Below are 16950 nucleotides of genomic sequence, written 5' to 3' on the forward strand. Positions count from 1 at the left end.
AAGTAAATAAAAAATAAACAAATAAAAGTACTTGTCGAAAGCAGCAAAGTGACCTATTAAAGGAAATCTCAGACATAATTCATTGTCATCACCTTTTTAAAGCTTCCCAAAAGCAGGTTTAGAAATTAGCCAGAATCCACCTGCATAATCGGTAACTGACAACATTTGACCATGAATACTCTAGCCACTTTTCTAGCAATCCACAATTTCTTTGCATGTTTTGAGATTATGACAGGTGCCTCCCTGGCAAGCCCCCTGCCTCTAACAACCAATCTCTCTCTCCCTCCCTCTTTGTCTCTCTCTCTTCTCTTTCACCCAACACACACACACTCACACATGAACATGCGTGGCTCTGGCCAATTCAAAACACAGCCTCTCCTGCTTAATCTGCACACCTAAAGGACGCTCTACAGGACAGCCAACACCAGGCCCGTTTAGAAGGGCTCGTGTCTCCAGACAGGGGCTGCCTCCAGAGTTCTCTCCATGCCTCGCCCTTCCCTAATTGCGAGCAGCATTGCCCTGGCATCCTATGAGTGTCAGACTGCCTGGTCACTGACACCTGGGGGGGACATACAACAGGAAAGAGAATCGAGAGCTTCTGCCTCTGGGTGAGCAATAACTCTGACCCGTGGTGTTTGCTTGTGGCCCCCAGACGTCCTCCTGAGTGTGGAATCTGACCTGTGCATCTGGTCAACCAAACACTGGTCAAGGTGAAGGTGAAGGAGGGTGTGTGTTCATGCAGAAGGTTCTGTCAGACCCCACCCCAACTGGCTCACTGGATCCCGGATTCTGTGCTCTGGCATGCTAGTCCCTGCTCCTTTTATCCTGTACCGCTACTTACCAACAGCATTAATCCACTTTATTTTAAAATTTTAAACCCTTGGAGTGGAGATACCAGAAGAAAGAAATGTCTAAAGCAAACAACTAGAGAGCTTGGGAACCTCTGTGTGCCAGAGACTGTGAAGGGAATTTTACTGTGTAAAGAGAATTCAGTGCAAAGGCCCTGAGGTCTGAGCCCAGGTAGCCCAGGGAGGACAGAAGGCAGGGAGGGAGGGCAGGTTGAGTCAGGAACTTCATTTTCTCTCCCTCCCCCCTATAATGTTTCTAAAAGGTTCTAAAGAAAGTGAGAGCAGCTGTTTTGCCCCTGGCCACCATCTGCTGATGATAAATATTTTATTAACCTCGGGTATTTGAGAGGTGGCTCTGAAGTTACATTAGAAGCAGAAGCGGCTTTCACTCCCAAAATGTAGGATGATTCTACCCCTAACCCCACCGGGGAGCACAAGACTGAATCACTCCAAAGTCTCTCCTTTCCACCCATCTACAGCTCACAGGAGACTCAAGACCTAGCAACACTGGACTTCCCCCCTGGGGACTGCGGGTGCAAAGTGCCGGTGGGCATTAAGGCTGCTTACCAAGAGTTTCCAGAACTTTCCATGAGTCCTCACTACCAACCATGTATAAAAGATTCTGGAAGTCCCCACAGCATACCAGGCTGGCTGCTGATGCCCACAGCTGCAGTGACTTTACTGTTCTCCCCACAGACAGGCTGTGTGTCCGTGTTCTCCAGTTTAAGACTGAAGGCCTGGGTGGCACAGTCACTAAGTGTCCAACTCTTGACCCCAGCTCAAGTCATGAGCTCATGGTTTGTGAGTTTGAGGCCCATGTTGGGCTCTGCATTGATCATACAGAGTCTGCTTGGGATTCTCTCTCTCTCCCTCTCTCTCTCTCTCCAAATAAACTAAAAAAAAAAAAAGAAAGAAAAAGAAAAAGAAAAAGGAAAAAGATTGAAATCCCCAAAACAGTGAAGACACAAAATCTCCAGTAAACAGCAACCAAATGTCTCAAAAGGCAGACCCCGAAGGCTGTCTGGTGGCACCCCCTTGACTACTTAAGGACTCCTCAACTGATTTCCCACCAAGAACTGAATTGCCTATGGAGCCCCTGGTTTCCAGAACTTTCCCTTCCTCTCTAAGGAAACCTCCCAGTGACAGGGCAGGTGGATCCAAGATCCTCTCCCTCTCCTTCTTTTCCCCTTCCCCCTCCATCTCTCTCTCTCTCTCTCTCTCTCTCTCTCTCTCTCTCTCTCTCCCTCCTTCCCCCTCCCCCTCCCTCCTTCCCCTCTTTCTTCCTGTGTTTCCTCCCTCCCTGCCTCCCTTCTTCCCTCCTTACTTTCCCCCCCTTTTTCCTTCCTTCCCTCCTGCCGGATACTCTGGCTCTTTCTCAAAGCTTACAAGATCCATTATTTAACCGCAGTGTAAACATGGCTCCACAGATCTGGGAGTTCTTCTCAGCACGCCACCACCGAAGTCCATGACTTCCATCAATGCCAGAGTCACAACCCGCCTCAGCGTGAAGGATGAAAAGCAGCGACGCGGGGCCTGTGCTGTGGCCCTGCTGCCTGCCCTGTGCTCCTGGGCTCCCTGCCTTCCATGGCCATTGTGTCTCATGCCTTTGTACGGTGTCGTCAGGCCTGCAGATGGCCCGGACAGAAACCCTGTGAGGCGGGCAGGGAGGCTGAGGAGACACCAGGGCTCGGGAGAACGAGACCCAGTCCTTGGTCCCTCCTCTGCTCGCACTCATCCTGGTCACCTCACCCAGTCTCAGGGGTTCAAATACCACCTACGTGAGGAAGGTTCCTAAGTCTATACCTGTGTCCGCAGGCTCCTACGCCTCCTGCCTCTTCCCCATTTCTGTGGATGTGTGATAGAGGGCTCGAGCACACCGTGGTCAAAGCCAAGAGCCTGGTCCTCCCACGGGCCTCCCCACCAGCAGGCTCTGCTTGGATAATGGAACCTGCATCCTTCCAACCGTTCAGGCCAAAATCTTTGACGTCATCCTCGGCTCTCTCGTCCCCTACCTCCAGTCCATCAGAAAGTTCTATTGGCTGTACGTGAAAAAAAATTTCCACCTCTGCCCCTGCGACCCCGAGCCAAGGATAAAAGGAATAGGCACTAACACACCACAGCACGGAGTCTGGGATCTGGTGAGCCAGGGTGGGATGGTACATCTTATATAAGAATCCCTCCAATTATTTTTTCCGCTGGTCTACCTCTTGCTACCATTGCCTCCCACCAAATTCCATCCCTAATACAACAGCCAAAGCGATCCCTTTAAGATATAAATCAGACCGTGTCACCCCTCCCTCAAAACCCATTCGGTCTAGAATATAAGCCAAAGTCATCCAGTGTTCTATGAGGCCCCATATGACACCCCAGGCACTCTGGCCTCTTCGCTGTTCCCTGAACCCCTCAGTCACACTGGCTGATCCTTCTACCTAGAATGCTTTCCCCCAGGTATCCACACACCTCACTCTCTCCCCTTCAAATTTTTATTTACACATCAGCTCCTCGGGGCGCCTGGGTGGCTCGGTTGGTTAAGCGTCCAACATCAGGTCATGATCTTGCAGTTCCTGAGTTCGAGCCCTGTATCGGGCTCTGTGTTGACAGCTCGGAGCCTGGAACCTGCTTCGGATTCTGTGTCTCCCTCTCTCTCTCTGCCCCTCCCCTGCTTGCACTCTGTCTCTCTCTCTCAAAAATAAATAAACATTAGGAGTAAATGTTTAATAAGTAAATAAATAAAATAAACACCAGCTCCTCAATGAAGCCTGCCCTGAATAATCTACTTAAAATGGCAAGCATGCTCCCCTGCCCATGCTCTGCCTTTTCTTTTTCCTGTGCACTTACTTACCTTCCAATTTACCTATTACGTTTGCTGCTTCCTCTCCCACTAGAATAAAAGCCCCATGGGGACAGGATCACTACCTACTTTGCTCAGTGATATACTGCAAACGCTTAGAACACCACCCGGCTCGTGGAAGATGCTCAAAAAATATTTGCTGAATGATGAATTGTTGTTTCCCGAGTTCACAGGGCTCTGAATGGCAGAAATGAGTCTAGAATCCTTGTGTCCAGACTCACAGGCCAATTAACATTTTTTAGCTATTTAAGCTTATAAAAGTAGGCTCACAGTCTTGTGGGAAGAAGCAGACAGTTATGTCAGGTGACACTCAGTGCTCTGAAGCCCTTTATTCACATGGTGGATGAGGGACAGAGAGAGGGCATGGGGGGCACTGTTTTAAAAAGGGTTGTGAGGGAAGCACTTTATGACAAAATGATTTCGAGCACTGACTTGAATAAAGTGAGGGAGTTACTCACACAGGTAAGTGGAGGAAGAACATTCTAAGTGGGCAGGGCAGGAAGTTCAAAGGCCCTGAGGCAGCAGCGTGCTTGGTGTATCTGAGGCCAGTATGGCTGAAAGATGAACAGTTTTACCTTATGTGCTGACTCTAAAATCGAAACCTTGTATAATAGCCCTAACGTGGAAACCACCCAAAAGTTTGCCAACAGAACAGATGAGCAAAACGGATGCCCTATAAACCAATGAGAATCACAAACCAAGCTATACATAGCAACTTGGATGGCTCTCACACAGTTTGGTCTCATTTAGGTAAAGTTTAAAAGCAGGCAAAAAATGAAAATACACTTTTAAGGTGCACACATATGTGGGAAAGCTATAAAGAAAAGCCAGGAAATGACTATCACAAAGGTCTAGATACAATCAGGAGTGGGGGGATACAGGATGAAAGGCAGCTATCTCTTGCCCTGGAGGTGGTTACAAGAATATTCACTTCATAGGTATTGTTTATACTGTACCTATTTTTAATTTTTATATGTTTTTAATTTCTAATATTATACATATAAACCTGAGTTTTTAAAAGCTAGGGAAAAAATAATAAGAGGCAATACAGTAAACTCTTACCACCTTTCAGGCAGTATAAGGGAATGATAGATACACAGTGTCTCACCAAAATTATTCCCTAAAAAAAGCACAGAAGAACAGAGTGCACAGCATACAGTTGGTACAAAACTAGTATTTATTAACCAGACTAAAAAGGATTTCCATCACTAACTGCAAAAAAAAAAACACACCTATTTTACCCAACATTTAAGCAGAATTTACTTTTTAAACAAAGGTGGAGTGATAAGATCACTTCAAGAGATCTAGAGAATGAAAAGTTCCAGGAAACCTAGATCATGCGATGCCTAAGGGAAAGAAATTTCGTCTTCTCAGGAACTTCCAATGTCACTGAGATTGACTTATGCGACTCACGAATGGGGAAGAGGGACACTGGAGGTGGCCTGGGAAGAAAACCTTTAAAAGTCATCCTTAGACCAACCATGAGGGGCTGACTTCTTGGTAAAGCATTTACCTCCTACTCATTGGACGTGAGGCCCTGTTCTGGGAACTGTGCCCTTGACCTCCACCCCTCTTCTCTTTTAAGAAGGTAAATGTACAGGCTTTGCAACAGATCCTTCCAGCCCCTTCCTGCAGCAGGAATCTTTTGTGCCTCTCTAGGCGCTTCCTGTGAATCACCGTCTGGCCCAGGGCTCCAGGCTTTGTACCTGCCAGTTCTGCAGGAAGTCATGGGTGAGCTGTGTTAGCTCAGAGAAGACTGCCACACATAATGGGAAAAGAGTCAGGCCATCTGGGCCCCGGGCTGAGAGATCTCACTGACACAAACACTTCAGCCAACATTTTTTAAAACCCTTCCGAGGGGAGAAGACAATTTATTCAACTCAGAGGTCACGGGAGCCCACGCCGCGAAAGGAAAAACTGCACACATGTGAAGAAAGGATTATTGTCCTTCTTGAGGTGGTGGTGACTGCCTTCCAAATAACTTAAACCCACCACTTTTCTTTCCCACAGGCACCTGCTTTCACCAGCCTGAATCAGAACATCGGGTCCAGTGGCTCTCGATCCCAGGTTGTAAGGATTCAGGGCAAGTCTCATCCGTCAAACACAGTTTCTAGCACACAGCCCATAAGCCGCTAGCTACACCCCTCCCTGCATACTAGGCGGCCCCTGCTATTTCTACGGCACTAGAATAGAATAGGAGATGAGTCCCAGCTCAGCCAGCTATGCCTCTGAGCTAGCTACAGAAGCTCTTGTGCCTCAGTTTCTTCAACTGTCAGGTGGGGATTATAGACCCAATGACAGTTGAGGCTCCTCATTACCATATCTGTACCTTTTCCCACGTACTGAAATTTATCTGTCCTCCGAAATCAAATCACCGATGCTGGTGGTGCTTTGGCAGGACCCGAGGGAGGGGCACGTCCCCAGCTGAGGTCCAACAAGGCAATGCTCTGCCTCTTTGTTTCAGCTGTCATCCTGTACACGAGTGGACTTTTCGTGGTGTATTTAATGCCGCGTCATTTGCATTTTTGTGCTATTTATTGGTGATTCTGCTGTTGAGAATGGCCCCCCAGCATGGTGCGGCAGAACTAAAATATGTGTGTTCGACGAGCCTCACTCAGGCATCAGTCACAGTGCCGCTGGCCCTGAGTGCAATGTCAATGAATCAACAATATACTAAAACTAAGGTGTCTTTATGCCGAAGCACACAGAAAACAAGATACGTGTGGACCAGCTGACAAGTCGACTCACAGGACAACAACCCTGGATTTTCCCCTCGGAGCAATGAGTACTTTCAGTCACCATCTGCGGGGGCCACAGCACATAGCCACAAAGAATAACGAGAATCGGGTGTACCTCACAGGGTTACGGCAAAGATTTAAGTAACAGGCATACAGACAGCGCCCAGTACACGGGGAACGCTAAGCACGACCTATGAAAGGTCAGGAGAGCTGAGCGGGGAAGGCTCCTGTCCCCACCTCAGTCCTCACCCCCATCTGCATACCCAAGCAGGAGCTGCAGACAGAACGTTCCTCGATGGTCCGGGAAGTTCCATTCTGTTGCCCACACTCACACGCCCTGTTCCAGGCCTTCTCAGAACCGCATGAAACAACCATCAAAGAGCAAACTGAGGTTTTATTTTATTTTTCTCTACTGGGGACTCCAGGCACTGCAGAAAAAGGAAACCCCGGCGGCTGTAAATTCTGAGAGATACGTCCGTAAATTCTGCTATCCGGCGCAGAGGCTGTGGACGGGCATGGAGGAGAGCAGGGAGCCAAAGAGATGTGGAAGCTCATTACGTGGTTCACGTAGGTGGCTGAAGGGAGAGCCACAAACGAAAACTCAGCCGTGGTTGTAATTCTCCCCCTTTCTTCCTTAGCTTTTCAACAAGTGGACGGTCATGGTGCTTATCGGTTATCGACAGCCAACAGAAATTAGAGCTTAGAGTAAGTAACATTTAGAGAGTAAGAATTGTACTTCTCTGCAAAACTTCAGTGACCCTCGTGAGATATGCTTTAGTGTCATTCCGTGGCAGGCTCTTCCAGGCCCCCCATGCCCGTCTGTATTGGATGTCATGTGGCAGTAAACTCTGGTGCCAGAGGGCCTGGACATCGCTCTGCTTAAAGGCTGTGCCGACTGCAGCTGCGCCTCTAGAATCATATCATTTCAAGGGTCACAACTCACGCTCATGGGGGATTTTTATATGGCAAGAGTATGCTTTCATCGCCGATGGAAGAAAGCCATGGTATAAAAGTGAAATAAAAGCCAATGCATTAAGCTCACTGAGCTCAAACATTTTCCCAAAAGTACCCTGTAGTGGGTTGAATAGCATCCCCTAAAAGGATACGTCCAAGTCCCAACCCCCGGCTCCTGTGAACGTGACCTTATTTGGAAATAGGGGTTTTGCAGGTGTGATTAAGTTAAGGATCTTGAGACATGATTAACCTGGATTTGCAATGGACCCTACATCCAGTGACTGGTGCCCTGGCAAGAGCAAAGAGATAGGCATTTGCGACAGAGGAGAGAGCACAGGGAAGAAGACAGAGGCAAAGTCTGCAACTGAGCTGTCAGAAGCCAACGACACCAGGAGCCACCAAAAGCTGAACCCTGCAAGAAGCAATTCTCCCTAGGGTCTTTCTGGCTTCCAGAACTGTGAACGAATACATTTCTGTTGGTTTAGGCTACCAAATTCATGGTAGTTTGTTGCGCCAGTCCCAGGAAACTAACGATACGCACCCCATATGTTCCTTTTAATTAGTAACATGAAACCTCGAGCCAAAAAGTCATTCACTGTTTTACAGACAAGTGATCAATGGGCTCGCCATCCCAAAAAAATCCATTTGTCCTCCATGCACGTTGGTTCGTTGTGGTTTTGATCACTATTTACATTAGGGAAAGGAATTAGTGCAGGGGAAGAATGGCACGCAGAACCTCCGACCTTCCACGGTGATCGAAAACAGGAGTCTTCTAGGATTCCGTCCTAAAATCGGAGTCAAGGGCAGAAAACCGTGAAACTGAACAAAACCTCTGCTTTTCTTTGGGCCTGGAGCCTGGTGTCAAGGTCAGGCCACGTGTCCTTTCTCCAGACCTACTCTCAAGCTTCCTGGCTTTAGAGATGACTGCTCAGCTCTTTGCTGGTGAAGCAGCCCCGGGCAGCTAAGGAGTTGGGCAATCTGGCTGGGGTGGCAGCACCCACCTTCAAACTGTAATAAGCACAGGTGAGTGACCGAGGGATGAAAAGGAAGTAAAGAGAAACCATCACAACCTGGGGAAACTTTCCAAGGCTTCATCACAAAGCTGGCAACTGACATGGGCCTTAAGAAGAGTAGACTCTTGGGGCGCCTGGGTGGCTCAGTCGGTTAAGCGTCTGACTTCGGCTCAGGTCATGATCTCGCAGTTTGTGAGTTCGAGCCCCGCGTCGGGCTCTGTGCAGACAGCTCGGAGCCTGGAGCCTGCTTAGATTCTGTGTCTCCCTCTCTCTCTGACCCTCCCCCCGTTCATGCTCTGTCTCTGTCTCAAAAATAAATAAAAATTAAAAAAAAAAAAAAAAAGAAGAGTAGACTCTTGAGAAGTAGGACAGAAAAACAAAAAGTGAGGCCCCTGGGTGGCTCGGTCGGTTAAGCGTCCGACTTTGGCTCAGGTCGTGATCTCACAGTTCATGATTTCAAGCCCCGCTCTGGGCTCTGTGCTGACAGTTCAGAGCTTGGAGCCTGCTTCAGATTCCGTGTCTCCCTCTCTCTCCTCTCTCTGCTTGTCCCCCGACCATGCTTAGTCTCTGTCTCTCCAAAATAAATAAACCTTAAAAAAAATTTATAAAAAGACAAAAACAAAAAGATGTTTAGCGAACAAATGTGACATGGGCAAAGACACCAGGAGGGAAAGCAGTGTGACTGCACCTGTCACAAGCAGAAACTAGAGAAAGCAAAATCAGAGAATCCGGGGAAAGAGGAAGCACGAAAGAAGGTGCGGATGGCCAGCACAGAACTGTGTCCTGCACACTGAGAATACAACATCACACTTCTTTCTCTTGTAACCTTCAGGAGAGCAGTGTTCATGTAGTCAGGCAGGGGGCAGAAACCAGACTTCACGGTGGATGGGTGCTAAAGAAGACAGGGAGCGGGGCACAGTGAACAACTCTTTCAAGACATTTGTGCCAGCCACAAAGGAAAGCAAAGGATGGCAATTAAAGGGCTTGGCCCTATCAGGATGAATTTTCAGTCAGGGGAGGCCTCAGCATATTTCTAGAACAAGGGGAAAGAAAGAACCAGTGGAACAGAGAGAAATACAGATTGCAAACCAGACAAGGGACAGGCTTTTCCCTTCAGGTACACGGTTCCAGAAAAGGCAAAAAGAATGAGGTCGAAACATAAAAGGCATGATCAGACTGGCAAAGGAGGAGAGACTAAGAGCCGGTTTTCGGGAAAGAACAAGAATCCCTAGTGCATTCTGGAACAGGATTGCAGGTGACCATGCAGACAAAAGACAAGTGTCATTTCCCCAACCACACCTCCTCCAGGCACCGTTACCTAAGGGCATGAAACAAAACTTGAAAACCATTACTTTACCATCAAGGACTTAGCTGAGAGGAGGGCATCTATACAAAACCTTTCTTTATAAATGAAAGGAAAAAAAAGAAAAAAGATGATGTAAAGAATGAAGTTCTCCATAAAATTAAAATTAAGGCCATCTGGCCACATGATTTCACCACATCAAGATTTGAAACCAGTCACTCTGGAAAATAATCTGGCAGTGTGTCAAAAAGTTAAATGTAGAATTACTATACGACCCAGCCATTCCACTCCTAAGCATATACCCATGATCATTGAAAACACACATCTGCTCAAAAACTTGTACACAAACGTTCACAGCCCAAAAGCAGAAACAACCCAAATGCCCATCGGTTGATGAATGGATAAGACATATGTAAATCTTACATCATGGATGAACCCCCAAAACACGATTCTGAGTGAAAGAAGCCAGACGCCAAGGCCACATATGTATGATTCCATTTATACCAAATTTCCAGAATAGCAAATCTATGAAGACAGAAAGCAGATTAGTCGCTGCAGGAGAAGGGGCCGGGCAAGGAAGGGAGAGTGGCAAGTGACTGCTTAATGGGTGTGGTGTTTCTTTCAGTAGTGATAAAAATGTTCTATATTAGACAGTGGTGATGATTGCACAACTTTGTGAATATACAAAGAAAAAAAAAACACTGAACTTCTCACTTTAAGAATAAATAAACAAACAAAAAGGATTTCAAACCAGACCTCCTGATGACGTGAGTAGGAAAAAACATACAGGTACCCACACACACACCTATCACTGCCCCACACATCAATCACTAAGTGGCTCTTCCCAAACCTTGCTACCCTGAAATGATGCCAGAATTGACACTAAACCACAAAAGACCAGTCCACTCATATTCACATGCTCAGAAGAATAACAATGATAATTAACAACAACTAGAATTTATTGAGTGTTTACTATGTGTCAGACATTCTACTAAACACTTACAGGGATTAGCTCATTTCATTTCTCATGGAAACCCTTTGAGGTACACATTGTTCTCATCCCCATTTTATAGATGAGGAAATTAAGGCACAAATAAGTTCCATAATTTGTGCCCAGTCACCCAGTTGGGATTTTCACCCCAAACAATCTGATTCGTGAGGACTATACATACTGTTCTGTCCCCCATTGGCTCCATCCTCCTAAAAATCACTTGCAAAATGTACTGACTTACAGTAAACCAGGGCAGGTCAAGATTTTTAACTCCAATAGCAATCCTGGATGGAAGACTGGAAAGACCCAAGGCACTGAGAAGGAGTGCTGTATTTCTAGTGACAGTGAATATCGACAACTTGGATGTACAAGCCAAGCATGAAATTCTAGGTTGTTACCCACTTCATTTGGGACCAAGGGAACTTCACCAGATGTCTCCGTGCCCATGTTGACCTAACAATCTAAGTGGGAAACCATCAGCAAGGGCACACAAAAACATTGTGTACTGTGTGTAGAATTGTTTATATATAAAAGAACGTGACCTGTATGTTTACATACATGTGCGCTCACTAAGCAGTGAGGGGCAGATGGTAAATCCCAAACCCTAAATCATAGGAGTGAGAGATGAATAAGCAGAAAGCAATCCAAGAAGACTGCTTGGGGGCGGGGGTGAGGGAGGGTGCTGAGAACCAGCATTTAGGAGGGGTGGGAAAGATAAAGGTCACTCCTTGAGGCAATCGTGAGGGGAATAAGAAGGCTGGATTGTTCCTAGAGCGGCCAGGATGCCTGTCTGGTTAAATCAAGGAGTCCGCAGTATTTAATATGCTGGAAAATAAGAGTGGGCAGGCAGTAAGGGGATACATAAGACCTCAAAAGTCAAGGCAAGTGTTTGGACCTGACAGAGTAAGAAAAGGTAAATCATGCTTTGGAAAAGTAACGAAAGCTTTCTCTTGTCAACTGCACATTGCATAAAAAAAACACTGGCTTCAATATTTGCTTACCAAACCCTTGACTTTCACTTCACGTACTGTTTCCTAATTTCATGTTAAATCTTTCGTTTCTATCCTGTCTACCTCCAAGGCATGCCCTTGTGGAACCTTCGTCTCATCAAAGCGGAGGTACAAAATAATTGCTTAAAATGACAGCCCCGAACAAAACTGTGTCGTACGGCCCTTCAACGAAGCCACGCCAAAAGTGCATCCAATTTCCTCACGCTTCCTAACTTCACCTGTAATGAGACCACATCCCAGTGAACAGGATGCCCCTTCAGAAAGTAGGCATTTTTTTTCATGTGAAAAATATCCCCTGTGCTCAGTCACTTAAATTGTCTGTCTTTGGTAATAAACTTGAATGCAAAGTATCCAACTTGTTTTTTTTCCCCCTGGGTGAAACAGAAACTCACAGGCGTCCGTTTCACTGAAATACGCCTATCCGTACGCAGTCGGTCACAGCAAAGGACCCAAATCGAGCCCCTTTGCAAACTTCTCTCCGGTCCCTCCCTTGGCGCGGATTTCCACACGCATCCACCCGGGTCTCCGGCGTCTCCGGGGATCTGTGGCGGCGGGCAGAAGTCTCACCCAGGGGGCAGGGTCTCCAGGAAGGGACCAAGGGGCGCCTCAGGGGGCACCGCGAAGCCCAGCCCGCCTCCCCAGCTCGGACCAGCGCGCAGGCACCAGGCTCCGCGCGGCCGGCCGCGCACCCACCTGACCAGGGGCTCCTTCTCGGGCACGGCGGGCCCCTCCAGGCACCTGCACGGGCAGCAGCAGCACACGGTCCTCAGCCAGTCCCGCGGCCCCATGGGGAGCGAGGTGCCCCACGGCGCGGCACACTGGGAGACGGCCGCGGCGGCGGCGGCGGCGGCGAGCGAGCGCGGCTGGGGCGCGGCCACCCGGCCGGCGTCCAGGTGCGGGGACAGTCGCGGGGCCGGGCGTCGCGGGCCAGTCCGTGCGCATCACGCCGCGGCCGGGGACGCGGGCGAGGCCGAGACGCCTGCACGGCCCAGGTCTGCGCGGCCGCGCGCTTTCCTGCACTTAGGTTTTGTTTGGGGCGCGTGTTGCGCTGGGGCTTTTTCCCCCCTCTTTTCTTTTAATTCCCCGGGCGCAAATTGGGACGCATGCGTCCCCGACACGCTCTGCTGCTGCCCTCTAAGGAGGAAGCAGGGACTCCAGGCGGAGGGCAGCACCGACGGGCAGCCCCGGCTGGGGGGAAGGCGGGGCAGGCCCCCAGTCGCCGAGCACGAGGTTGGCCTGAATCTATTCATACTTTTTATTGGCTTCACTCCCGGAGGAAATAAAAGGTCCTCCTTCCTACTCCCGTGCCTTCAGAGCAGTGCTTAGGGCAGATTTTTACCGCGTCAGCTCCACACAGAGTAAAAGCTACCAGAAGAGCACGCATTGACACATTACAGAAGTGGGTTTCTGGGTTTTTTTTTTAAGATCTTTTATTTTTAAGTCATCTCCACACCCAACGTGGGGCTCAAACCCCCCAGAGCAAGAGCCCCACGGTCCCCCACCTGAGCCAGCCAGGCGCTTCCAGAAGTAGGTTTTTTAAGAGTACTATGTCGCGATGATTTTTTAAGTCATTTTCAGGGTCACTGGTCCTTAAATAACTCCCTTAAAAAAGGGGGGGGGAGTGTGTGGGCAACCTCTATCATTAGTTCCCTGCAATTTTCCAGCGCTATTTATACTCTTATTTATGCTTGTAGGAACTTGCAAGTATATGTACTTACACCCCCCCCCCTCCTTTTTTCACCCAAAGGGTGACATACTCCACATATTTCTGCCCTGGCTTGTTCCACTCAGTACATCATGTAGACTGTTCCACATCAAGCCGTGTGTTTCTTCCTTTATCACTTTAACAGTTATATATTGTGGAGTCATACTGATGCCCGTATATGATTCAACCGGACCCCCTATTCAGGGACGTTTAAGTTCATTCCAACTTTTTGTCACTAAAATAATGCTGCAGGGCACTGGGTGGCTCAGTCTGTTAAGCTAGGACTCTTGATTTAGATTACCATCTCAGGGATGGTTCCTGTGATCCAGGTGCGCGCTCTCTCTCTCTCTGCTCCAAATAAATAAACTTAAAAACAACAACAACACATATATCTATTGAGTAAATGTTTGGCAGCTAAATGCTGGGTCATAGGTAAGATGCCTTTTTAAATTTTGATGGATCTTGTGATTGCTCTCCAAGGAGGCAATTCCAATTTGTGCTCTGACAGCAACATGTGAAAGCATCTATTCCCGTATGCCCCCACCAGTCAAGCTACCATCTAATTTTTCATCTTTGCCAGTCTGATTTACTCAGCAAATACTTTGTAAGCATCCGTTATGTGCCAGACTTGTACCAGGCGCTAGGGATACAGCAGCGAACAAAAGAAACAAAAATCCCTATTCTCTTGGAGCAAACATTCTAGGCAGAGAGTTAGACAAACAAAACAAGTGTGTTCTTTAGTGTGTTAGTAGGTAATGTGGGCTGTGGAGGAAAAGAAGGCACAAGAAGTGCCAGGAAGGGGTGTGTGTGTGTGTGTGTGTGTGTGTGTGTGTAGTGGGGAGAGGGATGTTGTCTGTAGTTTTATATAAGGTGGTCACAGAAAGCATCCTGATATGGTGACGTTTAAGCCAAGACTTGAAGATGAGCAAGCCAGCTATGATATCACAGGGAAGAGCATTTCAGGGAGAGTGAGACTCTGTGCAGAATCCCAGAGGAGAGAGAATAAACCATAGGGTGCATAAGAAAGAGAATTCTAGGGGCCCTGGAGAGGTGTGGGCCAGTAGGAAGAGTAAAAGGAAATGATGGAATCAGGGACCACGTAGGACTGTGCAAGGATGCTGGGTTTTGCCGAGCTAAGCTCCGAGTTGGAGGGTTTTGAGTAGAGGGAGTGATATGGTCTGCCTGGGTGGTTAACAGCATCCTTTGGCTGCTGTCCTGAGAAGAAACTGGCTGCAAAGGGCTGTTCAGAGAGATACAAATGGAGGCCATTCTAATGATCCAGGTGATGTACCATGGAGAGAGCAGTAGAGGTGGTATGGACTCTGGATAGAATTTGTTGTTTGCTATTATTGTTGTTGTTTTAATTTTTATTTATTTTTGAGAGACAGAGCGCGAGCAGGGAGGACAGAGAAAGAGGGAGACAGAATCCGAAGCAGGCTCCAGGCTCCGAGCTGTCTGCACAGAGCCCGACGTGGGACTCGAACTCACGAACAGTGAGATCATGACCTGAGCCGAAGCCAGACACTTAACTGACTGAGCCACCCAGCCACCCCGTGGACGGAATTTGAAGGTAGAGCCAACAAGAATTGCTAAAGGATTGGAAATAGGGTGCGAAAAAAGAAAGAAGTGACCCTAGGTGAGAGCTGACCAGCTACAAAGGTTGAATTGCCATTGATTGAGATAGAGAAGAGTGTAGGGGGAGCAGGTTTGCAGGGGTGAGGAGGAAGAGCAAGAGTTTATTTTCAGAAGTGTCTACTCTCATGGGCAGTGGATTAATTTTTTAAATGTGTTGCTACACATAAGCGTGTCCTGTTGTGGCTACATTATAAGGCCGAGGGAGTTTATCAAGTGTGTGTTCGTTGACAGGCTGGCTACCGAAGGATAGGAAGCGGAAAAGGAGGTTCCTGTGACTCTGACTTAGCTGGGGAGACTGGATGTGGACCCCTCATGAAAAACTAACATGACAAAAGTAGCAGCTACTGGCAGGCAGCACGGGGCTGTGGTATCCAGCCCGGCACCAGGCCATTTATCACTTGCATCTGTGGCAGGACGGAGGCTGAGTGTTGCCCTGGACAGCAAACTTCCCACTAGCTGGAAATCCCCTTGGGTGAATGCACTAGGTTCTAAAACTGGTTTTTGAATGTGCATCAACCCACTTAGGTTCAAGCAGAAAGTCGGTAGAGAGGGCTGCCAAAATGTGAACTCAGCCAGCAAAAAGATGAACTCTCGGGTCTGGCAGCTACTATTAACTACTGGAGTTGAATTTATCGAGTGGATGAATTACAAAAGGCTTTCAGCTCTTGGAAGATGTAGGTGCCCTGCCCCTTTACTGGCTTTGATCTTAGACAAGTCACTTTTCTGAACTGCAGTTTTCCAATCTGTGAAATGGAGACGATGAATCTGGCCCTACTGAAGTAGATACAGCTGTGAGATTCAAATGAAAGGGTTTAAAAACCATAAAGCACCTTAGAAATATCGAAGTTCAACACTATTTGTTGGGGTTATTACGGAGGATGGCGAGATTATACACAATGCTTGGCTAGCTAAAATGTAACACGGAGATCTTGGTGGGGGCATGGGAACAGAAGGGGGTTCCCCCCATTCGGGTGGAGGCAGCGGGAAGCTACCTACATTCCCAATGGCTTGAGGAGTCCTTTTCACCTCTTTCTCAGGACAGAGAGGTAAAGTAACAGCCTCCACGAGGCCCTTACCCGGAGGAAGGGATGCATCAGGAAGAACATCCACGTGTGAAGGAGCCAAAGCTGCTCGCACTGACCCCCGTGTTTTTAGGGCAGAAAGAGGGAACTTATAACCCTGTTCATGCTTCCGTTTCAGATTGGCACCCACACGTTGCCAGACGTCGACATCCAGAATGCCGTTTTTGGGAAGCCATGGGTTAATATCTAAGGCAACCCGAAGCATATGCTGTAATTGTTTCTCATTTCTATCTGCCCCACTGGCTTCAAGTCACTGCTTTAGGACCTTGATACATCGCCTTTGTTCAGAGCATGAGGCTGCCCCATGTAGAAAGTCTTAATAACGCACGAGAGTAAAGAGAAAAGGAAAACAAAACCCAGGCCTGAAAAGTTCCAGAACTCGGCTGTTCTCGGAAGAGAAGCCGACGACTTACTGTGCAGACTTTCATTTTCGAGCGTCCCTTCGGGTCGGTCTCAAGCACTCACACGGGGCACCACTTGCCAGGAATGGATGGCAAACCCTGTGCTCATGGAGGAAAGATTACTCCACACTTTGCTAGGAGAGACAGGAGAAGGCCTGGGGGTCAAAGTTTGTATTCTCGTTTATTGTGGTGTCAGATTAATCATAAATCTTCGTGGGCTTGTGTACAGAGGGCGTATGACATTCCAGGCGTGCAGGAACAAAGGGCAGACGACTTAAAGGTGCACAAGCACAAGAGACTAATAAAATCAGAGGTGGGCAGCAAGGGCCTACGTGTCCTACTGTTCTGCTAAATTGAGAATACAATGTAGAGATAACAGAGTTCCCCAAGGACTGCAGAAACACTTGTCAGGGCCACCT

The 16950-nt window shown here is 48.0% G+C and overlaps 1 protein-coding gene across 2 annotated transcripts in view; it reads right to left on the reverse strand.

Annotated features, from left to right (window-relative positions):
- MREG (melanoregulin) overlaps positions 1-16670 on the reverse strand; it is a 63227-nt gene extending 46557 nt beyond the window's left edge. Inside the window, exon 1 of one of the 2 annotated variants that reach the window (XM_043577755.1) lies at positions 16544-16670. Coding sequence is in view for 1 of the 2 variants with exons in the window: in XM_043577754.1 (XP_043433689.1) it covers positions 12402-12496 (95 nt within the window). In the remaining variant the exon portion in view is untranslated. Of the gene's footprint in view, positions 1-12401; positions 12882-16543 lie in introns of those variants that run through there. The other variant, XM_043577754.1, reaches the window with a different exon arrangement.
- Positions 16671-16950: the final 280 nt, after the last annotated feature.

Source organism: Prionailurus bengalensis, chromosome C1 (assembly GCF_016509475.1).
Source record: "Prionailurus bengalensis isolate Pbe53 chromosome C1, Fcat_Pben_1.1_paternal_pri, whole genome shotgun sequence".
Lineage (NCBI taxonomy): Eukaryota > Metazoa > Chordata > Mammalia > Carnivora > Felidae > Prionailurus > Prionailurus bengalensis.